The 27539-nt window shown below is 48.0% G+C and overlaps 1 protein-coding gene across 1 annotated transcript in view; it reads left to right on the top strand.

The window, feature by feature from the left end:
- Nucleotides 1–27332, top strand: part of LOC119397670 (tetraspanin-33) — a 39473-nt gene extending 12141 nt beyond the window's left edge. Inside the window, exons 2-5 of the mRNA XM_037665092.1 lie at nt 23529–23695; nt 24291–24615; nt 25148–25304; nt 26987–27332. Of these exons, the coding sequence (XP_037521020.1) occupies nt 23529–23695; nt 24291–24615; nt 25148–25304; nt 26987–27332 (995 nt within the window). The remainder of the gene's footprint in view (nt 1–23528; nt 23696–24290; nt 24616–25147; nt 25305–26986) is intronic.
- Nucleotides 27333–27539: the final 207 nt, after the last annotated feature.

The raw sequence follows: 27539 nt of genomic DNA, 5'->3' as shown, positions 1-27539 counted from the left end.
AGTACACAAAGACGTTGGTCCAACTCGCAATGCTTGGCTCAAAGCTATAAAAAGGAAAATGCGGTATTGGCCGCTACTCGCCTACTGCTTCGCATGACATCGACTCCCAGAATGTGTGGGATCTGCCGGAAGTTTTGGTGACCTTCATTGTGTTTAATTTTTGACGTTTATAGCGCATGTTGTAGCAGTAAATAAACATAGGAGTACAGGTAAATTTCAAATTTCGAATACGAGTCGGAACGTCGGTGCTATATACGACGTTTCGAATTATAGAACAGGGTATGTTCTATAATTCACTATTTCGACTGATCGAAGGCCGGTCTCTATTTCAATACATGTAGTTAAGCGATAAGAAGAGTTATTGGAGCCTCGAGCGAGGCAGATTTCTGCAAGTGGTGACTGCTCTGTACCGTTCTGCATGCACGCTGCAGGAAAACCGCGGCTCTTGCGCGAATGCGGCCAGTTCCCGAACAAGCGAGCGAGGAAATGTCGTCTGTTGAATAATCTTTTTGGCATTTGATTCACTTGATTGTGATTTATTTGTTTATCACAACACGCATGGTGGGAGGCGAATGGAAAAGCCATCCAAGGATGGCTTGAAGGAGTCCATCACCTCTACATTGGCAAATGCAGCAGCAAAGGCACGGGCATTTTGTTTACATTGTTGTACACTTTGACAAACCATCATTATGAACATAACATTGCCATACACTTTGACGAAACGAGCAAATTAATAAAACACGTCATGTGACGTTCAGTTTATTCGCGTCTATTGTGGACCGAATAAAGTTGTTTCACTCACTCACTCATTCATGTCATTAGTTGTTTCCCTACATGGAACTCCGTGCATTAACATATGCCATATCTGCGTGATACACTTGCACAACTCTTCATTTCAGCTTTCGCACTGTAATAGTTGCCTTTTAAGAATTAATTGCAAATCAAAGACAGCTGTAGAGGTCATTTTTAGGCTTGAAATAACCCGTACAGGTCAGACATATATACTTCGCGAGTACTGATAAAGATATATATATATATATATATATATATATATATATATATATATATATATATATATATATATATATATATATATATATATATATATATATATATATGTGTGTGTGTGTGTGTGTGTGTGTATATATAATAGTCATTAAGTTAAATCTGCGTCGCTTTCAGGCACTTTATATACGGATTTTCCGCCTCAACTTATCTGAAGCAGTAGCTATTCCAAGAAATTCAGAATTCGAACGTCTTCAAAGAGTACACCAGATCTCAATTTGGCGTCCGTATAAGATCGCCACGATCCGCCTACTCTGGCGCAGCGTACAACCACTTGACGGTGTCGCGACCCTTGTTCTCTTTGAGCGGCGAAGGGGGGCGCCCCCCCTTGGGCTTCTCCGCCCGCGGCGGCGAACCGGCCCGACTGGTTCCCACTGTTTTTACGCTTCTCCGGTTTTTTTTTTTTGTTTTTTTTTCTCTCGGCCGCCCCCGAGCTGTTTTCGGATCCCTCAATGATTGCGTGCGTGCGGGCCGCAAGGAGGCTCGATTTATGGGCTTAAGGCTCACGGAGCGATGCTTTTCTCTTGTTTCCCAAACATTCGTGGCACATCTCTGGGGGAGGACAGGCCGTGCATTTGGACCGTCTGCGAGAAAGAAAATAAAAGAGCGCGATGAAATAAAATCTGTACCCTGGAGGAAATTAAGGACACTGAACCGGCATGTCGTGAACCTCGGCACCACGGTTTTTATCTGTTACGCGGAAAACTATAGATTGTATTTCTGCCATACCTTTACACACGCGTAGCTATAGGTCACTGCGGAGTGATTTCTGTGGAATGTGTTGTCTTCACCTTCATACACAACACCGGCCTAACTGCGCACATTTAACACAAATATACAAACAAACATTATGCCTTAAGGGCAAGTCTATATCGCAAATTAAAAAAAAAAAGATTTCTGTGTGGTATTTGGAAATGAAAACTTCCCACGAAACTTCCGTTCCGTATTCGAACGAAGTAGGCAACATAATATGGAGAAACATAATTCCACAGGGCATCTATAATTTATTTTAAAATTTAAACGCGCAGAGATAGTCCTGTCCTGTGCCAGGGAGAGAAGGGAAAGGACGCAGTTCATAATTATGGCAGCACAAATGGAGACTGCATGCAGTAACATACGGCACAGGAAGGGAGCTAAACATTCGTAAGTCTTAAAAAGCTTTGAGGGCTTAGAGAGGTTCATTTGCGACGCCTGCTTCCACGCCTATTTGGTCTTGTCTTTCTTAAAAATCAGCTCGTGATGTCTGCTCACTGGAGAAGTCTATACGCTCAGGTAAGTCGAGAGCTTCGCACTCTCGGTGCGCTGTCGTAATAAAGGCATCGCCAAGAAAAATAAGAAAGAAGCAGCAAATTCTGCTGTCAGTAGGATTGTAGAAAGAGAACAAGGAAAACAAGGAAAAATGTTTTAGGCGACCTCTGCCTCTAACTTTCAAACTCCCCTATCCCTTTCTCCAGTGTAGGGTAGCATACTAGTTATTCTAGACTGGTTAGCATCCCTGTCTTTCCTCTCTCTCCTGTTACTTCCTTTTCGACTGTCTTGAATGGCGCTAGTCCATAGTGTTCGGGCGCTGACGGGGGCGCCAATCGAGTGCAGCGCGAAGCACACGTAACGTATCACGGAGCTGGAGCGCGGCGGAGCGAGGGGGAGGCGAGGCATACACTAGCCTAGCCACATACGCTTAGGAACTACATACCCATCAACCGTCACTTTCCTATGTTCACATAGGGCGAACCAATGTGTTCGTTTGTGCAGTTTTCATGCGCACATATCACCATTAAGCTAACTTTCATTAAATATCCGGGCTGTTAATTGGCCCTCTTCCGTACTAAACTTGTGCTCCTATATCATATCTATTGTATACAACCCTTAACACCTTCTTTCTTATGGTGTATAAATCTTGTTTGGTGTTTTTAAAATTTATGGACAACCCTACTCTGTGGTGAATCTGGAGTGCTCCGCAAGGAACCTAATGTCGCTAGGTGCTTGTGCCAGAAAAGGTCGCCTTGACCGCCGCCCAATCCTTTGACCCTTCTTGCAACGGACAAGGCGCTCGTGCGTGAAGCTTTCCCTTCAACGCGCTCTCTCCCACCGTTCTTGCGGTTCAGAAACGCCAGGCGCGCATTCCTGCTCAGCGTCTTCTGCAGCGAGGCCTTATACGTAATCCTGCTTGCACAGTCGGTCGACCCGGCAGGATGGAGACCTCGACCTTAGCGCGCGCGTTTCTGGTTAGCAGAGCCAACACGTGCAGCCAAGCAAGCTGGCACCAGAGGTCACGGTTAAACGGAGGAGAGTCCGCGCTCTCTCGCCGATGTCGCAGCCATCGAGCCGTGGCTGCGGCGGCGGTGCTTGTGACAGAACGACGGCGCGGTGTACGGCACGGTAACAGGCGCCCCTCTTACATTGCACTCCGCATTTCAAGCGCAATTGCTGTTAAGGAGCTTTTTTTATAATAAATATTTGTGTAGGCGAGCAGGTGCAAAGGCTGAGAACAATAATAATGGTTGGGGTTTTACTTCCCAAAACCACGATATGATTATGAGGGACGCCGTATAGTGGAGGGCTCCGGAAATTTCGACCGCCTGGGGCTCATTAACGTACACTTAAATCAGAGCACACGGGCCTCTAGTATGTCGCCTCCATCTAAATGTGGCCGCCGCGGCCGGGATTCGATCTCGGAACCTTAGTGTGAGCAGTCGAGCACCTTAACCACCAGACCACCACGGCGGGTGTGGGGGAGAGCAACGCCACCTAGACTAGCTCAATGCCGGAGTGATGTCGCCGTGACGCAGATGGCTTGTGGCCGAAGCGCAGGAACGTGTTAGCACATGTCTGTTTAATAGTCGTACGAGTGTTTCTTTTTTTCATTGCGGCTACGCATGTATACTACAGCGGCAAAAAAAAAAAAATGTTTTTTTTTTTTTGGGGGGGGGGGGTGTCTGCCGCCGCCCCAGCAAATCACGCATGTGGGTGGTGGCCAGTGTCCGTATTATAAAACAATTCTATATATATTTTTCTGTTAGGATGAACACCCTCTCACACTGTTGCAGAGATTCGTATATACACAGGAAGATGGATCACAACAAATGAATAAAATCGGGCAAAAAAGAATCTTTGCGTAACACAGTGCCGGATATGACAACCGCCACTTTTCACTCAGCACGGTGACCTATAGGAGACCCCGAGCAGTAAATCTCGCCTTATGCACAGAGGTGCATGGGCGTATAATGGAGGAACGAGGTGCGGCCCCCGCGACCAGTGCACGTGCAAACAAGCGGCGTGCGGCGCCGTGGCACTGTGCTCTCCTGTACGGCTGCCAGTGCGTACTCGTGCACCAGCGCAAGAAGCTGTCGCGTGCGTGCGTGCGTGCGTGCGTGCGTGCGTGTGTGCGTGCGTGCGTGCGTGCGTGTGTGCGTGCGTGCGTAGAACGGCAAACCACCTCAGCTTTGCGGAAACTATTTACCGCGCGTTGTACACGCGCCTAGCGCCAAACTACTTCCGCTTTCAGCGTGTCTGAACAAGTTATAAGAGAGGCATTGGCGCCAGCAGTCTCATCTAAACCATGCACCACTGGGGAAGCTGTACGACACGTGTTGAGGGAGCGAAGAACAAAAGCACTTGTGCATTGAACTTCCAGCAAACTGCTGAAAGCACGTAGACACGCACACGCGCAGCAAGCATCGAAGTGCGGATCAAGCAACTCATTAATCGTGTTATGCGGCAACCGTGTCGAGTTTATTTCTCTGATGTGTACATTCAGCGTGCATGTCGAGTCTACGTGCATCCACGTCGCTTGGTCGTAGGTGGGCCGATCCCGGAGGCACGTGAGGTGCAGAAAGCTTGCAATGCGTCCGATCCCGGAGGCAGTGCAATACCGCGCTAGGGGCAGAAAGCTTTAGAGAGTGGGAGTATCAATACAGTTGACTGGGAAGAAAAAGAAGATGGCTTTCGCGTTCGAGTCACCTTACAGGAATGCATACCCTGTGAGTTTTCTATATATACGTTATCACGGGTTTCTGTCAAACGTTGCTTCTAAACATGTACCAAAGTAGACGTTGTCATTAACATATTACACAACATTATCACAGCGCACGTTGACTTAGTACGTCAGAGGAGCGTGTGCTCGCAGTCTTGACGCGAGCTCCGTCAACGCTGCAGGGTTTTAGCGACTATCTCGCCTCTCCGATGTGGGAGAAACGCGTTAGAGCGCGGTAACTAATAGCTTCCCTTCCCGGTGTGTCGGAGGCGACCGTGCACCGCGGGACGTCGTTAGTCAGCGCCGGCGCCTCGGCTCCGTGTGCGGCAACATAGTCTCTCTTTCCGGGTCATCACTTATGCACCGGCAGCTTCAGCTTGGAACACTGAGGTGCTGCCGAAGGCTACTCGAGCTATTCGCTACGTACAGCTTCATACCCGGCGCCTAGCGCTATGTAGTGTTTACGGAAGCCTGCCGGGTGACAGTTCAGGTACAGGATATATATGGACAATTCTTTCTTGCTCTTTCTTGATGTTTTTGTTTCTTGCATAAGAACGCTACGCAACGCGGACATTTGCGACGCCTGCAGCGATGAATCATTTCTTGACATCCACATTGAAGGTTAGAAACTGTTTTCGTCCACGGTGTTCATAAACCAGTCAGGCAGTTGGTGCTCGTTCAGTTTTCTTTTTCGAACGTTTCCGACTGTGCACGTGATGCCGTAGCGATTGGCTGCGACCCGAGGTTGTGTACGTGGCCGCTTCAACATAGCGGACGACGTCACTTGCTTAAAGAGAGAGAGAGAGAGAGAAGTGCTTGTATACGTGATTAGTGCAGAGCAGCCCAAGAAACCTAGTATGGATGCAGCGGCCTTCTTGATTAACCAGAACACACCTTTAAATGTGTTGCCTTCACTTTGATATAGCTTATTACATTATCCTACCAAAGCGTGTTTACACTCCTGTTGACTAAGCCGCTATGCATATGTCTTCATCGTTCGAGTTCGGTCTGACGGTGCATGGTTAAACCAAGGAGGTTATATACTATTTCTTCTGGAGTGGAGGTGGCGCCCCTCGTAAGTGAAGCCGGTCGCCGCCATATTGCAAAAGGAAAAACTCGGAAGCAGACGACGGAGTGCGCTCTGTTGTCCCGCCGTCGCAGTTGCTATGAAAATGGACATCATGTAGCATTCCAGTGGATACCTGCACACTGTGGCGTGATGGGGAATGAAGAAGGCTGACGCCGAAGCTAAAACAGCTTTACATAAGTGCCCCGGAAGTGTGCATTGCGTTTTCGCGAGCAGACACTAACGCCTTACTTCGGCAAGTAATGCGCACCTACACTTCGGAGCACTGGAACAAACCAGAACGCCGGCACGAGCGGCTTCATAAATGGGACCCAGAAATGAAGTTTCGTATGCCTCACAAGCTGAAGCGAAATATGACATGCATCATTCACCGCATTCGTCTTGGTGTGGCATTCACAAGACGCTATGCCCACTTGATCGGCTGCAGTGACACAGGTCCCGATTGTGCTCATTGTCGGATACCAGAGACACTTCAACATATATTTTTGCGCCTGTCCAGCGTACGCACGAGAACGACAAAAACATGATCCATGACGTAGGCCTTTAACCGATGAGGTTGTGTTAGGTCCTTGGCCTGACCAGCTCTGACCAGCTCTGACCACCTCTACTCCATGTAAAACAATTTTATCTCTAAAATAAGGTGCCGCCGTTTCATGGCCGATCCCCCGCGGTGGGTGGCGCCAGGTTGCCAAGGAACAACCAACCAACCAACCACCTTCACTTCGCAGAATGCTGCTTCGACAGAACGGGGCAGACGACCAGGGCAGACGGCCTGGCAGTGTGCCTACAATTTTTCCTGCTTTCCCAGCGCATCTACAAAAGCCGTTTAGCTTCTACCTTCTTGACGTGCTTCAACACAAATAGTTACGAAAGAAGAATTGCGGCAAATGCAAGATGGTAACTCTTCTGAAATCCGACCAAAACCGGACCGAAACACCGATGGACGCGGCTGCTTTACTTTTTATGCGTCTATTCTGAGAGGGCGAGAGCTACCTCGTCTCGAGGTTGTGCGCGCTGCGCTTGCCGTGATGGCACACGTCGCCCTTAAGGGGGGGGGGGAGGAGCAGCTTTGAGTGTGGGGGCATGCCCCCACTGGTTTTGAACCTGTGGGAAAGTTAAATGCGTCAAGCAATCGCGCACCCCATCAGAAAGTTAGCGAGGGCAACACAAAGCAATGAGTTGTTGGTTGATTCATGCACTATACGCGGCAACAGAAAGGTTGCGCAGGCGAGAGCAGTGACGATACACCTGCACTCGTTCGCGCACTTCACCGTGCGGCCAGTTTTCTTGCCGTTTTCGCGTGATGGATGTGTGCTTATGTGAGAATAAGTGCGTTCCACGTTAGCTTGTGGTTACCCCTTGAACACTGACGCCGTTACATCACAAAAACCCAGTTCCTAGTAGCACATATGTAATTACAGTGCGCCAGCGCGCTCGATATACGAAGCACCCCTTCGACAACAGATTATTCTGAAAGTCTGCAGCTGACAATGGGTGTATGACATAATTTGTTTCATAAACGAGAAGAGGCAACATTTCGTGGGCGTAACTTTAAAGCAGTTTCCATCTCATTTTTTTACTGTGGGACTGCAAACCAACGCGCGCGCCGCGCGTATTCCATTGCCCGGTCGCGCCCTGTTTGTCGCGACCGCCATAGCATGTCGCGTTCACTTTTCTGGTGCTGTCCGCACTTCCTAGAAAGTTCACTGATGCTGCAGGCTACAGGGAAATGGAGGAAACATTTTCTTTTCTGCCTTACTATTCTATTATATTTATTTATTTATTTATTTATTTATTTATTTATTTATTTATATTATTTATTTATTTATGGCGACAATTTGTAGTCGATAGATAGATAGATAGATAGATAGATAGATAGATAGATAGATAGATAGATAGATAGATAGATAGATAGATAGATAGATAGATAGATAGATAGATAGATAGATAGATAGATAGATAGATAGATAGATAGATAGATAGATAGATAGATAGATAGATAGATAGATAGATCCAAAGCCGCAGGAGTTCGCTAAGAAATGCCTCGCATTTAAAAGCCGTATAATAGTCGTCTCAAAGAGCCACTGAAATTCTTTACCGCTAGCTAACCGTTCCTATACTGCTAGCTAACATTCGCTTCATCGCTGAATTGAGAAACTGAAATTTATCCAGAAAGCAAAAATTCTTGTACATAAGTTCATTGACTGGCCGATATCGTGGTGATCACCTTGCTGTTAAATGAATTAAATTTTGACAGTACGGCTCGATACGTCTTATGGTTATTTCGGAGCGAAATCGCGCTGTGGAACGCCGCGTACGCTGACTTTTATGTTGAACGTAGTACGTTGGCTCTGGAAATATTTGTAACGATGATGATACCTTCAAATCTACATAACAAAACGCCCAAGTCTGTGTGTGTTTTAACCTCACTTACAGCGAAATAGCCGCGCAAATACTTATGAAAATGACAAGGTCTACAAGTTCGCTTTGTGGGGCGGGGTAGAGGTTGAAGAAGAGGAAAAGAGCTGATGAGTACTGCGTCACGGATTCGATTCGTAGTCACGGCGGTCGCATTTCGAAGGAGGCAGGGAAAAAAAAAGCAACACCTCAGTACCGCGTCTTGTGTTCGCGTTAAAGACCCTCATGTAGTTAAGTTAGTGCTAGCTATGACTGCTCTGTCCTTTATAACCCAACGCAGTTGCTATGCGCAGCATCGGCACCTATAGCCACAGTTTCTTTTTGACGTAGCATTCCTTTAGGTCGTACGAATGTAGCTATTCAATGCTATGCTTCTGTGGGGTGCTTGAACGTGCATGGAGCTGGCACTGTTGCTTCTCTCGGTGGAAACAGGAAGTACGGCGGAATGAACAACTGGACTGCGTGGCGCGGCCGTATGCAAAAAGAAGCGCCGCCTTTGAAGTGGCCAGGGGTAATTAATGGACGGCCACGCTTCGTTCATTGTTCCAGTGCGAGGTGCGCCTGGAATGCCACACTCCCTGCTCTACTCACTCTTAAGAGCTTCAGCGCACCTCGGCATGCTATATAGCGGCGCAGTCTGTTCACCACATTGCTGCATAGCAGTATGCACTGCGGGCGAGCTGCACTGCAGACCCAGACGATAGTTCGTGTTCGTAACGAGCTTGCGGGTGCATACAAGTGCGAAATTAAGTCTGACTGATGTTCTGTCGAGGGACAAAATGGGTACTTCGCGGCTTCGAATGTTTTTTCCGTACTTTATGAAGCGCAGTCAAAGCACTGGATAAGAGGGAGGCGCACACCCACCGCCGTGGGCTAGTGGTTATTGTGCTCGACTACTGACCCGAAGGTCGCGGGTTCGAATCCCGGCCGCGGCGACCGCTTGTTGATGGAGATGAAATGCTCGAGGCCCGTGTACTTAGATTGAGGTGCACGTTAAAGAACCCCCGTTGGCCGGAATTTCCTGATCCCTCCACTACGGCGCCCCTCATAATCGTATCGTGGTTTTGGGACGTAACTGAATTTACTGCACTATGCTTACATGCATGAAAGACACACTCACATAAACGTGATGTCATAAGACAGTCGTCGAGTTCCTCTATGCCGCGGCGATCGCATTTCGATGGAGGCTAAATACTAGAGTCCCATGTGCTGTGCGATGTCAGTGCCCGTTAAGAACACCAGATGGTCGAAATTTCCGGAGTCCCCCTCTAAGGTGTCCCTCATAATCATATCGTGGTTTTGGCACGTAAAACCCCAGCAATTACTACTTTTACTTCCTCTACGCAGAATGCCTCGCATATCACGGCTTCGCGCTCTGTACGCATTCAGTGTGCACGTGTGCTGCCAGTCTTCGACGCACCCTCACCTTGCTATCCGCAAATTGAGCATTATGCTCGTCTAGCCTGTGAATAAGACACCTCTCTGTCTGTCCAACGCAACGGTTGCAGTAGGAAACGGGGCTGTTAAAATACTACCCCTGCCATGAAGATCGTGACACGTCTCTTTTCACAGACGCCGCTCTTCTCAGCACCATTAAAGAACGGCACACATATGTGTCCTCTTATGTGAAGCTGAGAACGTCGATGAGGTACTGAATTTTAGCATCACTTTTCTGAGGTAGTGTGGCAGTTGGTGCACCTGCGGCACAACTGGACGCTTCTTTGGATGGGCATTTGTACACCTTGCGTGTTCCTTCCACCAGATGTTTCTCCTTTACGAGACTTTTCGGACATTAACAACAAGCTTTGGAATTTATTACCAGGCTGATACCGGGTATCTGCCTAGCATTTATGATGGTGGAAAAATAATGAACAATGAGGAGGAGGAGAAATTCATAGAAGACGAGAAACAGCATGAACCACAGGACAGCGGGACAGAGACGGACCAAGCCTCTATTCCGTTGTCCTGTGGTTCGTGATGCTTCTCGTCTTCTATGAAAATGTACCAACCGGCCTAAATAAGTGCTCTAGAAGAGAAATTGTTCGCACTTCTTAGAGGACACAAATAATTCCGCTCATAGTTCGCTTCACGACAAGCGGTCATACAGGCTTGCACATCTCATGAAACACTGCAAGCGGAACTGGGTGATATCGAATCATTTCATGCGGGGCGATGACTTATGCTATCATTATTACGGTGAAAACATTAGATACCTCATTAAATGCGAAAAAAATTGATCGTTGGTGCCGGCGGAGTCAGTACGAGCGATACAAAAAAAGCATCGCGCGATGGCGTCATCATGACGTTACAGATCGCCAAATTTGGTGACGTCACCGTGACATCACCATTACGTCGCATAACGTGACGGGGCATGAGGACGTCATCGCGTGACATCGTCACATGGTCAAAGGAGGGCCGCGATCACGGAGGCAGTGCAAAACCACGTTAGGTGCAGAAATCTCTCGGATGGGGGCGGGGGAGGATCAATGCCTCGGTTGAGAAGAATAAGAAGCAGATAGCTTTCGCCTTCGAGTCGTCTTAGGCGAGTGCATAACGGACCCTTGGTGAGTTTTATTTCTCTCTCTCTCTCCTTCTTTCTGTTTGATGCAGCCACTTGTGATGTGGCAGCATGACCGCACTCGGATCCGTATATGGCTCGTGAAAGGCGGCTAGAGCGCCGCGATTTTGGAAAGGCAACAGTTGGTCTCGCACTGAGTGAGAGGGGGGGCTCGTGAGGAAGCGTTCCTCGGTGGGGCAGCAAGGCTGTTTGCTACGGTCTCAACTCTGCTTGGGACATCAGCGGCGGCCCGTCCCCGAAAATACTCGCCGTCAAGGTAATTACCCGGCCGAGACGGCCGACAAAGTAATAGCTCACAAGCTGGCTCGACAACGAGCTAAAATTAACGGGCAGCTTTGGCTCGGCGCCCCCACCGGGCACGCGTACGGTGCGCGCTCTGCTCTCATGAGACTGTAACCCCAGACCCGTAAGCGTGAGGCGGCTGCCAGACATCAAAGGTAACGCGTCGAGGAACACAAGGTTGTTCTGTCCGAACCACCAGGGACGGTGCGACGAGATCCGACTCACGGCGCCGCTGTATTACGCCATTGTTTGTCACTCAAGCTATAGCTATATACAGTGCATTTCTACACTCTCTTTGTATACGAACAAAACGGTCCACAACGCCGGCAAAGTAACTTTGTGCAATTCCGTCACGGGCTGAATTCTCGAAGCCGTTACTCAACGGTGCTTCGTCTTTGCTATTGGCTATCGTAACAATGGCTATGATGGCCTAGCAGATTTTGACCAGTCACAAGCCGCCGTCACGCGTTGAACTGCTTTAAAGGGGAACTCCGGGGATTTTTCGATATTCACCGATTTCAATTAAACTTTCAGCATATGTTCTCTTCGGTACCCTGATGATATGTGCCAAATTATACAACCGTAAGTCATTTAGTTTTTTAGAAAGCGAATTTTAAAATTGGTCGCCAATTATGGAATCACGCCTTTAAGTGCGGGCCACCCTGTGTACGTGACGTATCTTGTCTACGTACCCCTGGTACCCCGGCCCGCCTCGCCCAGCAGACGGACGCTGCGCGCGCTTTCTTCTTCGAGGCGACGAAGGCAAAAGGCGATGCTTCCGCGCTCAGGTAGAAGCATTCGTCGCTGCAGTCATCGCTGGTTAGTTCGGACGAGCTGGCATAGCTAGACTCCGCGTCGGAAGACATCGCTGCTTGGTTTCCGCGCGGTAGAAGAATCACGTGTGCTACGGCCACTACGGCGGCGGGAGTGCTCCTCGTGACGTCACCGCCTACGAGCTGAAGCGGCTCCCTATTTCGGTTTCGGTTTCGACTCATCGTTCATTGCTTATTTAAAATTATTGACGGGTCTCTCAGCAAAATGAACCACCCTAGCCGTTACAAGACTGTTAATATTATTTGAAAACAGCATTATCTCAATATGGTCGAAAATGCACCGGAGTTCCCCTTTAACCCGTTTCCGTCAATCACCTCTGAAACACTCAAGAGGCGTCACAAAGGCCGTTAGCACAGATTCAAATGGAAAACATAGCGAATTGCTGTTGTCTACCTGAGGTCTTGGAACTGTTCCAGGGTAAAAAATAAGCCCTGGAGGCGCGCACGTGTCGCGTGCGAGCAGGTAGAAACGTTAATTTACCGTGGCCCAACGGTCCCTTTTCCGGGTTTCTGGTATGAGAACTTGCAGAAGCACAAGAGTTCTCCCTTGTTCACGAGCTGCGCGAGGAACAAAGTGCGCCACTTCAATCCTCATGTGAGGCCACCTCGGGCCGGGTACTCGGTGGAGTCTTCCAACAGCTATCATTTGCGCGCCCCTCAGATGAATTAATGCAGTGCTGTGCAGACTTCATTACTGAGCAGGGCGTGCAGGTAGCGACCCTTGCGTTAAGCTCTTAATAGCTCGCTGAGTGGGCAAAGTGGACCCCAGCTAATCACCGAAACAGCTGGCTATGGGCGCAGGTGTATATACGTCGGTGCACTCATGTCGGCTCCTCATCCTCATTAAAACTGAGCTCGAGGTCAAGAGTGCGATTGCCGACCACCAAGCACGAATTCAGATGTGTCGGTATGGAAAGGCACTCACGTAGGGAACCTAATAACGTTCATGTTGAAGAAAACCCATTTGGTCTACATTATTCCGCAGCACTTCATTACGGTTTCCCTCACAGCACTCGTACATCATGCGAGCGCCAGGGAGCACACCCATGAAAACAAGAGGCATGTGAGCTTTAAGCCGTGACGTCACGAGTGTACTTAATATTAACAGTAATAACAACTTGAATGATGATGTTGATGAACGCGCCGCCGTTAATGTACACTGCCTCCTCGCGAGACGCTATAGAGTTTAGAGCACGCTGAACTTCTGTTATTCAGGAGTTATCTTTTGAGGAAGTCAAACGCTTAACACGCTTATGTATTCGAGCCTCCGGATGTCACTAGCAATTGTTATTTTTGGCCAGAAGCACGTGACCGTTTCTATCCATCTATCTATCTATCTATCTATCTATCTATCTATCTATCTATCTATCTATCTATCTATCTATCTATCTATCTATCTATCTATCTATCTATCTATCTATCTATCTATCTATCTATCTATCTATCTATCTATCTATCTATCTATCTATCTATCTATCTATCTATCTATCTATCTATCTATCTATCTATCTACAAATTGTCTCCATAAATAAATAAATAAATAAATAAAGAATAGTAAGGCAGAAAAGAAAATGTTTCCTCCATTTCCCTGTAGCCTGCAGCATCAGTGAACTTTCTAGGAAGTGCGGACAGCACCAGAAAAGTGAACGCGACATGCTCGCCATCATGCAGCTGAACCGGTTTTCAGAGGATTCAATCATCTCGTACCGATTCGCATAATCGCTGCTGCTGGAGTGTTTTTTTTGTGTGTTTGCTTTCTTCGTGGCGATTCTGCATATATTTTGCATGTGCACGTACTCGGCTTCGATATCACAGCACGGCGTGCGACACGGTCCATACGGCAGGAATGATAGTGGCCCGGAAGTCGGGCGCACCCATGGCTGTCTGCATGTTGGATGACGCGCTAAGGTATTTGAACATCCGGTCTCCGTCTGCTCGGTGAACTGGCCGCGAACTGCAGAGGACACGCCCAGCTATATATACATGACGTGTACATTGGTCGCGGTGCTTCCTGTGTTTGCCCTTCGTCGGGCGGGATGTCTAATGGGCGCCATCTTATTTTTACGCGCCATGTTTGCACTCCTGTATGCTTTAGGCAGAACGAAATGGTCGAGCCGTAAGAAGGGTGCTTACACCGTTAGATGAATGAGTTGAGATGTTCGTGAACTGTTCGAACGCAGAGCAGGGTCTTGTAGACGTACTGACGTACACGCCGGACGTAATAGCACTAAGATAATAAAATACACGTAGAGAGACTACACTATGTTATATAAATGTTTCGTTTACTATACCCCTCATTGCATCGCTATTCGAGATACTGCCCGGATGTGAGATACTATTGGTGTAGCGCCTCTTAAGACGGGAGCAAGAGGCACTTTGGTCACATGTCAGAAGCGCTACGCGATTGGCATTTCAAGTGACGTGCCAACAAGCTCAACGTGCAGTCGATTGGCAAGATCATGGTGTCCAATGTGCGGCGCGAAGCACTGAAGAGCGGAAATAAAGGTCAAAGATAGGACGCGGGAAAGCAAGAGAATAACAAACACGAGCGGTTGCTTTCCTCCGTCCTTAATTCCTCTAACCTTTCTTTTCGCACTCAAATGCTTCGCGCTGCACATGTGGCACCACGAACCGACTCGTGTAGGCTGTTCTTATTCATTCCATGATTAGCAAGATCTCGCATCGCATGCGGAAAACGCTGAAGTGCGACTTCTTTTTTCCTTTTTTTTTCATTGGCGCCAGTATGCCCCACGGCATAACCTAAATAAAGAGGAATAGTTCAGTTTCCTGGATAAAATCCAGGAGCGGTCGATGCAGAGGACCGTGCGTCCAGCGCGTTAAGTCAGGTGGTCGACCGGTGTGGTAGTCAAGGCCGCGTAGGTGGCGGGTGCGGGCCTTGTGATGGCCCGGCGGGCCCCGGTGCGACGTGAATGGCGTAAAAGTGCACTGTAGCGCAAGGTGCGTTGCCGCAGTTTAATGGACTGTTCAGCGTAGTGCATACTTAGTGAGGGAGGTGTTGTAACGTTCTCAAGCTCTCATCGTTCCCCAGGAGTGCGTCGACCGCTGGCAGATAAACTTGCATGCGGCTGCGGCGGTGTGTTACCGTGGCGTCCGACAGTGTAAAACGTACGCCACATGTGATAGCACTAGCTCTTGGTGCTGGCTTACATGGCTGATCACCACCTGCTGCCATTTCGTGCAACAGAGCCCGCAGGACCACGCCCAAATTGATACCAGTGATTTCCTCCGCGCAGTGCGCGCAAGGACAAAGACGTGAGGTGCGGGTTTCATCTTTGAACTCGCTGCAGTTGGCTCTCTCCGTGCTTCTGCAGTGTTTATAGCAGGCGCGGCTGTTCTTCGTGCGTGCTTGTTATGTTGTGGTACGTGGGAGCACGTCCTGGTATAGCTTCAGTGTGTGTGACCGCCGAAGGTGTCTATCTGCAGGCAGACCTACCGCGAAGATTCGGTCAGTTCACTAGCATGCCGACGTAGACGGATGGGATCGTGATTGTTACGCCGCGTGCGAGACGCTGCCCAATATTTGAGCCCAGTACTTGCGTGTTCAAAGGTAGTGCTGCGCAACGGTACATTATGCGTTGGAGCTGGATTACGTTGCAACACTGTTCCGATTTTACGCATGCTCGTTCATGAAGAATTAACCATTTACATAGCCCTTTCGATAAGCGTTGTCGTTCTCAGATTCGAAGGCAGTAATGATACAATTACTATAGCGGGAAATACAATTGCTATAGCGGGAAACAAGCAAGAGTGGTGCACATATTGCAAAACGAAATTCATTGCTGGTCTAGTTGGTTCATAGTGTTAAATATTCGACACAGGACAAAGAAATAACATGTAAGCATAGAACTCAAGACACTCGCAACAATATATATTTAACATGTATGGAAGTTTTACTTTATTTTTATTTTGTCGCTTTTCATAATTTCAAGGTGATTCAGCTTTACCACTTCCTTCCTTAGCTCATCTTTTACGCACTGCAGGAACTGTAGCCACATGCACACCTGTTTTGGCGTCATAATGAGCGAATCAATCATTTAATAATAATAATAATAATAATAATAATAATAATAATAATAATAATAATAATAATAATAATAATAATAATAATAATAATAATAATAATAATAATAATAATTTCTATGTTGTTAACTGACTCTTTTTCTTCCTATCTAAGGAATGCAGACGATGTTTCCAACAGTCTACCGGTCACAACGATTTCATTGCCTATTGTTTGCGGACTTCACAATCATCTGGATATGCATGACGGAGGATCTGTTATAAGAGGAGTTTCACATCCGCTTTTCGTGCTTCGGAGCAGACCTGCGTGCGACGGCATGCCCGTGGCATCTATCAGCAACACACCGCGAGTCGGAATACCATTTCTTTTTTTTTCGTCGGGACGTGATTATCGTTGAGTATAACAATATCGCAGTTATACCTCGCCGTACACGTCACAGGAGTAGACAACGCCCCGTTAGCTCAGTTTGTTTAAACAGTTTTCCGTAATTTTCGCCCCTCACGTTATATCCTATACAGGCTGCGCACTGGACGACAGCTATGCGTTTGTACGGCTTGTGTAGTGCAGACGCAACCAGCTCAGCCTTGGGACTCCCGAAGCGGCCATATGAATTGGGCGAGAGCACGCAGGTGGTGTGAGCGACGAAGAATCGCTGAAAATAGCCTCCGAAGAGCGTAAGAATATCACACGCAACTTCGCTGTCTTTGATGCATCGCTCGCTCACATTGGTGTGCATCCGGAAAGGGTTTTGTAAAAGAGCCTTCGCAGCAGGCGTTCCTCAATTCGGCACCCACCAATCTTTCATTTTTTTTTTCTTTTTACTTCCACTGCTCTTTTTGCAAATAAGTATTGTCGAAGATGTATGAGTTGTTTCTCAGGCTAGCTGAAAAAAAGTCAGACAGCTGCAAGGTCAGGACGAGCGCACCACAGCATACACACTACAGCGTTAATATTAGACACATGTTTATTACATAGTAAGCATTACGCATTAAGCGATTCAGTACTGAAGGTCGCCGTTCTCGTGTGTTTGTTTTCTAATGATGTCCTTTGCACTGTTTCAGACTTTTGTATTTAATGTCTTTACGGTTCACTAAACCGCACTTACTAATACCTCCGTGGCCTCACGTATTACGAAAAGTACCAACAGCAGCGGCCAGAAAACACAAGCAACCAGATAACGAAACAATGAACTTCTTGGCCAGATGACGAAAACACGCGGAAGCTTGCCGGCCACGCCGTCGTTCTATACGCACGCTCCGTCGGTGCTCGAGCGACGGGGTCTGCGGCTCGGTCGACCGGAACACCCGCGCACGGCTCCAGTGCGACGCGGTAGTTAGCGCTGCACCCCGTGGAGATCGCGGGTTCGACCGCCGGTCGGTGAGGAGCCGCGTTTGGCCGGCCTCGTATGGGTACCTCGTGGCCGTGATCGCTTTTTGTTCATCGGCTGCGGGACGTGTTAGGACTTAATGAATTTCTCGCGCTCCACTTATTTTAATGTATCGGACGGTTAGAAGCGTGATGCTGCTCTTGCGATTGGCGAAGGCGCTCGCACCATCGTTCGGGGGCGCAGTGCTCGAGTGCGGCCGCCGGATCGTGCACCGCTCTGCGCGCGCTCCGCTTGACTGCGGCCACGAACAAGCCCGCCTGCACGCATCTGTGCTGCTGGTGGTGAGGTGTACCTCAAGTAGAATGCACGTCCTTTTTTTTTTTTTGCCATCTCTTTTTTCTCTCTGGAGCGGCGGACACCGAGTGCTTTTCGCACCGGCACTTCGAATGGGGGATGCAAATTTTACTGAGTTCAGTCTGTGCTTGCTATTCACATTGACATATTTGACGTGGGAAAAGAGATCGACGCTGAGGTCAATCAGTTGCCGGCCAGGTCTGACAGGCTAAGCCCGCCTGTAACAGCATCATTACCTCCGTATATACACCACCACTTCCTCCCAGTAGCGTGATGCAGTGCCACGGGACTGGTTACGCATGTGAAACCAGGAGTCGTTCTTTAGTTATCATTACAGGCCGCTCGTATGCAGAAGACGGTTACGCGATCCATACTAATTTCTTCGGGTCGTTTCGGGTATTTGCGAAGCTGCTCGTTACCGCCGTACGAGCCCCTGCGGCTCCATCGTCTTCTCGTGACTTCCACCGCCGGGTCATTCTCGCCTTGACGTCGGCGGCTCCGGGCGAGCGAGCCTCGTCGTACGTATGTACATATTACCGGAATCCGGAACAGGCTCACGCCGAGTGCCTATTAGACGCGCCAGGAGCCGAAACGGAACGCGCGGAGGCAGCACCGAAAAAGCGAGAGACGCGAATCGTCTCGCACGCTCGATTACCCCATCAACGAGCCGGTGCAACACTCCTCTTCCACCTGTTGGGCATGTTCCATTGATGGATGCTGATTGCAGGGCGGCCTCTGTGTGGAGTAGCCGCCATTCAGGCCTCCGGAGAATAAGACAAAGCGGGCCCTCGGTCGTCGTCCCGGCGTGTCGCCGCCATTTGAATACGAAAGCGAGTCTGACGCTGAGCGGAAGGAAGCCGCTCGCTTCATCTGCATTTCGAGTATACGACGGTGCATGCGCCTGACGGGGGCCAATTTCCCACACGTCATTCGAAGAGAGCGGGGGTCACGGTTTCGCCGAGCGACGCGGAGAGTGGTGGCGCCTCGTTTGGGAGGAACAACGCTGCCGACGACAAAAGCGCCGCACGTCGTGTAGCCCCGGCCACTACGCCGCAGGTGACGGCGGCGACTGCAACTGTCGCTGGAGACGACGTCACGACGCGTATGAGGCGACGCTTCGTCGCCCGTGTACACACGCGCACACTTTGTTTCGGAGCGAGCTGACAGGCTCGGTGTCGGCCGTGTAGAGTTTCCCGGCGCCCGTCTCCCGGGCACACGAGAGGAATCGCTGACAGGCGCGCGTGTCTCGTGCACTTGTTCCAGAGCTATGCTACACCACCTGCAAGTGCACTTCCCAAAGCGCAGTGTTCATTACGCGAACATGTCACGGCTGTGGGGCGTGACCTTCTAACGGTTCGGGAAGGGAGTTGGATTTCCTCTCCGAACCGTTGCAACAATGCACGCGCTCTGCGCTCGGCTGTGTTTCGTTTGCGAAAAAAAAAAAAAAATGTGGGGTGGGGGAGTGAGGGGTGTTGGAACGTACTGCGCTCAGAACGATGTTCCACATCCGCTGCTATGGCCGTCGCTGGCGCTGATGCAACACCCATATAACGTTAAACTTGAATGCATAAAAAGATATTCAAGAAAATAACTGGATGGACAGCTGCCACAATATACCTATTTTGCAGTGAAATTGAAGCTATAGGTCAGTTATTTTTATTGTGTCAAAGATTACTCCAATCAGGCAAAAGGTTCGGCTCCATTTCAGAAGATGGGATTAGGAGGATTCAGCGATTATTTTAGTCGAAGCCACTACACTAGAACGACAGGAAGCTGAGCTTAGTCGGCAGCCATCCACTACGAAAGAGGATGGACACAAACGAAGAGAACTCGTTTTCTTTTCCCCCTCTTGTACCAATTTCTGCACGCCCACCCACTTTCGTGATGAATCGTTCCACTCGGTTACATTAGAGTATGTCACCTCCGCCGTGTTCCTAAATTTAAGGTGGGGTGAGGCTTTAAAAGTGCATTTCAAAATTTGGCCGTACAGCAGTGGTAATGAAAGCTATGGCTATAAAATATGCGAGGTATTTTAAAGATGCACGCAAGTTGCATTCGATCACAAAATTAGTTTCAAATTGTGGTTAGTGTTTTCTATTTTTCTATTCTTATTTGTTCTACAAATCTACTTTTTCGTTGAGATATGTTATGTGCAGAGCATTGAAATTTTTCACTGAGGTAGCTACTAATTCTTTACAGAAGTGGAACTAAAATTGTGAGCGTACAACAACAAAACAACAGCTAAATTTATTATGTTTTTTACGTTTTTCGATGTACGAAAATTGCCACTTATGAATGTCTCTTTTTAATACTTGAAACACTAATGCACCTAGGCTACTGATTCTAGCTCCAGTTATGTAAATGCCACTGATTAACACATGCGAGAAAATTGGTTTGTTTATGCCTGATAGTTCCCGAGAAAAAGGTACGCAAACTTCAAAAACGTTGTTTTGAGAAAAACGCAGAAGTTACGTACGCGTACACGCGCATTTCCTGTCAACGCGCCAAAGAAAAAGGACCAAAAATTATTTTTGAAAGCGCGAGTGCCCAAGTGTGTGATGTAGTTTTTGAAAAATAAAGAAATTCTATATCACATTATCGCAAAATCCCCCCCCCCCTCCCCGAATTGTTGCTTCTTCAAGTAGGTACTTTCCTCAAAAGAGGTGCATTTCTAAAACAGTCAATGCCTTCAGCAAGTGCTCCCCTCTCCCGCCCATCCCCCACCGCCCCGAGAAAATTCCTCGCTACAGGCCTGCCCACAAGATACCAATGAATACTCAAAATGCACAAAGAAGTCGGTCCAACCCGCTACGCTTGACTCAAAGCAATAAAAAATTCGGTATAGACTACTACTCGCCTACTGCTTCGCATGACATCGACTCCCTGAATGAGTGGGATCTTTCTTTCTTTCTTTCTTTCTTTTGCTTTGCTTTGCTTTGCTTTGCTTTGCTTTGCTTTGCTTTGCTTTGCTTTGCTTTGCTTTGCTTTGCTTGCTTGCTTGCTTGCTTGCTTGCTTGCTTGCTTGCTTGCTTGCTTGCTTGCTTGCTTGCTTGCTTGCTTCGGAAAATGTAGAATTTAGACGCAGGAAAAGAAACTAATCGGCCGTCTAGGGTATATAGAAAAATTGAAGAATTATTAGTTTATGTAAAAAATAAAAATAGGAATGGGCCAATCATATGGAATAAAATGAATTAGCGCGAGGAAGTCAGATGTACCAAATTCTGATTGGGAATAATTAACAAGGAATTCTTGTGTCCCGAAGAAATTCGCATACGGCTAAGCAAACGTTCCTGTTGCTTTGGCCTAGAGAAGATGCATCAAGAGAAATAATATTTTCAGAGTTAACAGTAATTCTTAAGTTTCTGAATAACATTTCGAAATGTTTTTTTTTCCTGAGGCTAGTGAAACGACGGCCAGTAAGTAAGAAGTGATCGATGTTTTCAGGTTCTTGACAGTAAAAGCATAGAGAAGATGGCACCAGACCAGACCTGTATGAACAAAAATTAAGAGGGGGTATGCGACATCGAAATCTTCCAAAAGATACTTCCAATTTGCGCGTGGGACACCATTTATTATCCCAAGCAAAAGAAAGAGGACCATATTCTTGAACTGATAATTTAGCTTTCATAGAATCTTGAAGTAAGGAATATTTGCGGAATCTGGATTCAGTAATAAAAGCCGTATCAGGCACAGTGGCCATTAAAGGACCATCTAGAGACCACCGCGCGAGAGCATCAGCCATGGATGGATGGATGAATAAACTTTATTTCGGTCCCTCGGAACGCGCCCTAGCACGTTGCGGGCCGCTCCCACGTCGGAACAGAAAGACCAAGTCTCTCTGCTGCGTCGCGGGCCCGTTGGACTGCCCATAGTTGTGCTTCGAGTACGGAGCTTGTAATAGCTTCTTCCCATTTTGACTTCGCCGCCGTGTAACGCGGGGCACCGCCAGAGCATATGTTCGAGATTAGCGATATCTGCGCATAATGAACATGCATTAGTTGGCTGTATTTCAGGACAGATCTTGTGCAATAGCGCGGGGTTAGGGTACGCCCCGACTTGAAGTAGCCTGAGTGTCAGAGCCTGTGGTCTGCTTAATTTTCTGTGTGGTGGAGGGTACTGTCTCCGCCCCAGGTAAAAATGTTTGGTAATTTCGTTATACGAGGTGGGCGGGTCCCGATTCTCCAAAACCTCAGCGCGCCCTCCGGTAGCTACGCGGTCTACTAGTCCTCGCGCAGCTATGTGGGCCGACTCATTGAGATTGGGCGGGGCTCCCTTGATCTGTCCCATGTGAGCTGGGAACCAGACGAGTGTGTGTGGCTCGATGTTCTTGTCCCGGAGGATCCGCAAGGCCGGTTCCGGGATGGTGCCCTTGGCAAATGCTCTAATAGCTGATCTCGAGTCGCTGTAAATCGTGGACCTCTTGTTGTCCAGCAAGGCTAACGCAATCGCAGCTTGCTCCGCTATTTCGGCTGCGGTCGTCCGGACCGTTGTCGAGTTCGTGATTATCCCCTCGTGGTTGATGCTCACTGCCACATACGCCTTCCCCTCGGGATACCGGGCCGCGTCGACGCCATCTCGTTTAAAAATATGCCTCGATGATCTGGTACCCATACCAACCGCACTCAACTTCCCAAGCACCGCTGGGTCTCAGGAAAATACTTGGACCTACGTCTTCTGCTTCTCAGAAACGTCAGATTTTAATATTTCTGTTCAGGTTCCTCGAGGACATTAACCGAATTGATAAACTGTAACGCAACTTACATCGGCACCATTGCGTTGGGACATGTACATACCACGATCACATTGTCTTCTTTTTTCCCCTTTCCTGCCCTCCTCCTCCTAGGGTCTTTCCGTCTCAATCTCCTCCCCTATACATAGTAGCATGTAGGCGCCTTTACATACGCCGGCAGAATTCTTTGTTTTTCATTAAAGAGCTTTCTCTCTCTCTCTAGGGATTAATGAAGTGAGAGCATTCAGACTCGGGAGGAGAAGCTGAAGTGAGGGATCTGCCGAATTGTTTACTTCTTCGTTTTCTTTCTTCCATATCTATTTTGTTGAAAGTGATTCTCCGTGTATGTACATTTTAGGATATTTACTATCCCTTGCGTGATTAAATCTTGCATATTTTTCCATTTATAAGCCTCGATGGTCACTCTTTTCGTATATTCGTTAATTCGATATTTTTGTGTTGATTTTCTGTCCGTGTCAACTTGACACATGCGCCTCCTGCCGCCCAATACCTGTCCCATCCTCCTTAGTGGTTATGCACCTTGAAGAATGAAATATCGCCATCATCAAATTCTTAATTGAATCAGGGCGATTTTGATTCTCAATTTTTAAATTAGCATTATTAATATATTCTAACTTTCTATAATTCATTTTCACATGTGACCACTTTTACCTATAAATTATTCGTTTCTTGGCCAATCCCCCAGAGTGGGTGTGAGCATTTATAAAGGTCATCATCATCATCGTAATCGTCATATCGTAGTGGAAGAAGAAGAAGAAACGACAACGGACCGGAAGGCGAATATCTGTGGTAGAAGAGACCCCCTGTGTTGACAAATGACAGAGCATATTGAAGAAGGGATGCTGGCTGAGTGTCCCGAGGAAGGAGACCACACCATCGCCCAGGAAGGAGACCACACCATCCGAGGGCGTCTTGTCCTCACGGCGGCATCCTCTGAAGAGAGCGTCCGACATGGCGGCCAAGTTCCCCCGGTAGACGTCAATCCTCTGGTGCGCTCCTAACTCTTCTATGCCTTCGTACAACGCACTTCGTCTTCCGAGTTTAGGTGACGTGGAACGGCGAGTGAGAAAAGTCACGTGGCAACCACGTCGTTTGTGGCGCGCTTGCTGTGATTTCTAAAAAACACGTCACGTGAACGCATCTGCGGTGGTTCCAGATGTCTCCATCGGTCCTCGTCCCATCGCCTTTATTATTTTTTTCTTTAACAGCGTAGTGCCTCCATTGCAAAGTTAGCACACAACAAGCACCTGAGGTACTCTGCAACATTTACCGCATTTACGTGAACTCGCTTTCAACCACAGCTCTATTGCTGCAAGAATCTAGCGCAACAAATTATATAAACAAGAGAGAAACACGACAGACTGGGACCCTTGTGTATGTGTACGTTCTATCATACGGTTCTATCTTGTGTTTGTGTAATTTTTTTGCGCTAGATTTTTGTAGCAATAATGTCAGGCCAACTAGCCCAATAACCAGTCCACAATAACCACAGTTTGATCTTTCTATCTAAAACCAGCGCACGTCCTCTTCGCTGACGATCTAATATCCCGCTCCTGCTCTTGCGCTGTTTTCCGATGGTTGTAGGTTCGATTCCCGCTGCTGGTGTTCAACCTCACTCTGTGCATAGCCGGCGTCGCGTTGAGCGCCGTGTCCGCGCTGTTGCTGGTGCAGACCCTGCAGTGGCGCGACGACATCGAGGCCCTGCGCCTGGGCGGTCTGGGCGGCCTTCTCATGTCGCACCTCGAGCTAGCCCTGCTCGGTGCCGGACTCGTCCTGAGCGCCGTCTCGTGTTGTGGCTGCGTCGGGGCGCTCCGCGAGAACGCCTGCCTGCTACGCGCTTACTCCTTCTCCCTGCTGTGCCTCATCATGACCGCCACGGTGCTTGGCACGGTTGTGCTTGTCATGCCAGGTGGGTTCGCTCTCTTCACTCACACATTGCCTGTAGTGAGGGTCAAATCATCGCACCCGAACGCCCGTGAGACGAGTGAGATCTTGGAACTACAGTGAGAAATGGACAGTGCTGCAGTTAGCATACAAACGGCAAAGGGACCATGGATATAGGCAGTACTTCGTACTGCATTATCCATGATCCATTTGCCGTTTGTTTACTGTGCCAACACACATGCAGTGCATGCGTGCTTCAGCTTAGAACCCTCAGCGCATTGAACTTGTTGGCCGTGCAGCTCCTCCAATGCAGAGGTGCCCAACGGCGACAGCTAAGCCGTCCTCAAGAGGTCTGCTTGTAGAGCGATTGGTCTAGGACGAATTGGAACTGCATGCTGGTAGGGATGCGCTTTCGAACACAAGGACAAAGTAACGCGCGCATTTTTTTTTTTTTCCTGTGTGCCCTACTTCGTTCCCGTCTTAGAAAGCGCAGTGAGCACGTAAGAGCTGATACGTCAATAGCTTAGGCGTGACGTCAGAAACATGCGTTCACGCAGCCGGAGCCAAGAGAGCCGTGCAGAGGACGCTGTCGTCCACGCTGGTGGTGCACTACCGTGACTCCCCGGACGCCCAGCAGCTGGTGGACGCTGTCCAACGCCACCTGGGCTGCTGCGGCATGACAAGCAAGAGCTTCAGGGACTGGAACGAAAATATGTACGCGTCGATTTCTTCTTCACTGTCGAGTACAGTGCGTTATCGCCATGTGTCGTTGGGCACTTGTCCGCGAAACAGCGTGCCCAGTTTTGCATCCGATGCAGTGTGTGACTATAGGGCTATACGAATAACTGCGTCCAGCCAGTTTGCTATAGAGTCTATCAGCTCATCAATCGTTCATCAGGTCAATCAATCAATCAATCAATCAATCAATCAATCAATCAATCAATCAATCAATCAATCAATCAATCAATCAATCAATCAATCAATCAATCAATCAATTTATTATAACAAAATAGAGGACAATGCGTCGTAATTAAACAGTTGGGACCGCGGAACTCAACGTCAGTTGTGGAAGGAGTCCCTATTTATATCCGCGTAAAAAGAACTTATAACTTATAGATAGGTGTATACATTAAAAAAATATTCAAATCGTACAATACGTAAAAGGAAACATTACAAAAATAAAAACAAAACAAGAAGGCAAGAAGTTACGCAATACGTAAAAGGAAACTATTTTTTTGTGTGTGTGAATTTTAAGTCTAAATACATACGGTAATTATATATCCTCTTGTTATAGCATAACGGAAGTGTAGTTCCTTGTTATGTATCCCAGCGTAGATAAGTGTGCTATTTCAACAAACTCTTTCAAATATCGCGCAACTCGCGAATGAATCGTTGCCGTTTAAAAAGGCGTCAACGAGAAAAATTATGTTAGGCTGTATTAGCGAACTTCCTTTCTATAAAGTGATATATCGAACAAGGCAGTTTTGCTATTTGTGCATGCTTGCTGAGCCAGAATTGACGTAAAAAAGATGAGGAGGTCGCTCTGCCAGCTTCAATTTTCCAAACCAGCTCGTTTTACCGTTATGTGTACTGACGATGTCTAATCGGACCTAGTTCATATTTCATCTGTAAGTACGAACTATGCAGTGTATTCAAAAGAAGCCGAACATTACACAGAAAGTTTCGAGAATATTGGCAGTGCCATAACAGTATACAAGTACGTTAGGGTCATATACAAAGTACTTTCAAATATGCGGCTTCTCATTTACGCAATCAGAAGTCCCCCGCGGCGTCGTGTCTCATAGTTGTATCGTGGTTAGCACGTGAAACCCCAGAATTTACCATTTATATATAGCTAATCTTAAACAGAGAAAGTAACAGATAGCCATCGCGAAGAAAAACAGGGCTGCTTGAACACGAACAGGAAAGAACACACGTGCCAGCAAGTCCGTTTATTGTGTGTGCACAAATATATATATAGCTAGTAAAAAGAGGGAAGATGAGAAGTAAGATTGTTGCCGACCCGGATGGTTCTGACGATAAAAACAAATGCGTTCGCCATGATTAGTGATTGAGAAAGTTGTACTGTTTGTCAGATAGGATACGTGACTGGGCGTTAACACACGTTGGGCCTTTGCACATCATTGTGAAGGTTTCGAAGATTTCTCAAGTGCGATCTGGGTTCTTCATGACGGATTTATACCAACGAGCTCGCATTCAAACCCTTTTAAGTGACAGCTTCTTGAAGATGTATTTCAGCAGTCAAAATTGCCTTAGTGCTTCTATTTAGTGCTAGGTTAGTGACCTTTTTCGCTGCAATCAAAGAGCGCGTTATTCGCCCGCAAGGGTGCTTTCTTGCCTCCATATATAACGGACACTGGGTCGGCGTGTTGCAGCTACTTCAACTGCAGCGCGGACAACCCGAGCCACGAGCGCTGCTCGGTGCCGCACTCGTGCTGCAAGGGCAACGCCAGCTTCGTGGCGAAGCCGTCGACAGCGGCCAACTTCCACTGCGGCCGAGGCGTGCTCAACATGAGCGACTACGAGGCCTGGTTCCACATCAACTGGAACAACTGCGCCGACGCGGCGCTGCACGCGCTGCGCACGCACGCGCTCGCCGTGTGCGGGGGCTGCCTGGCGCTCTCGCTCTGCCTCGCCTTCCTCGACGCGCTGGCGCACACCACGCGCTCCGAAATCGTGCTCATACGCGAGTACTACGCGCGACACGGACTAACCGCGTAGCGCCGCCGCATGTTTGTCAGAAAGATACAAGAATCGATAAATACGTGAGAAGCATCTGGATCTTTAGCATCCAGCTAGCTTGGGTCGATACATAAAAATTGTTATTACAGAGATATATATGTACAAAATAGCGCATTTGAATTAGATTTAGGCATTATTACGGGTCTTTGTAATAGCGTTTCAGGTTAACAGGAAAATGTTTACTGC

The sequence above is a fragment of the Rhipicephalus sanguineus genome, chromosome 6 (genome assembly GCF_013339695.2).
Source record: "Rhipicephalus sanguineus isolate Rsan-2018 chromosome 6, BIME_Rsan_1.4, whole genome shotgun sequence".
NCBI lineage: Eukaryota > Metazoa > Arthropoda > Arachnida > Ixodida > Ixodidae > Rhipicephalus > Rhipicephalus sanguineus.
Note: the sequence above shows the minus strand (reverse complement) of the source record. Positions and strands in the feature narration are given on the sequence as shown.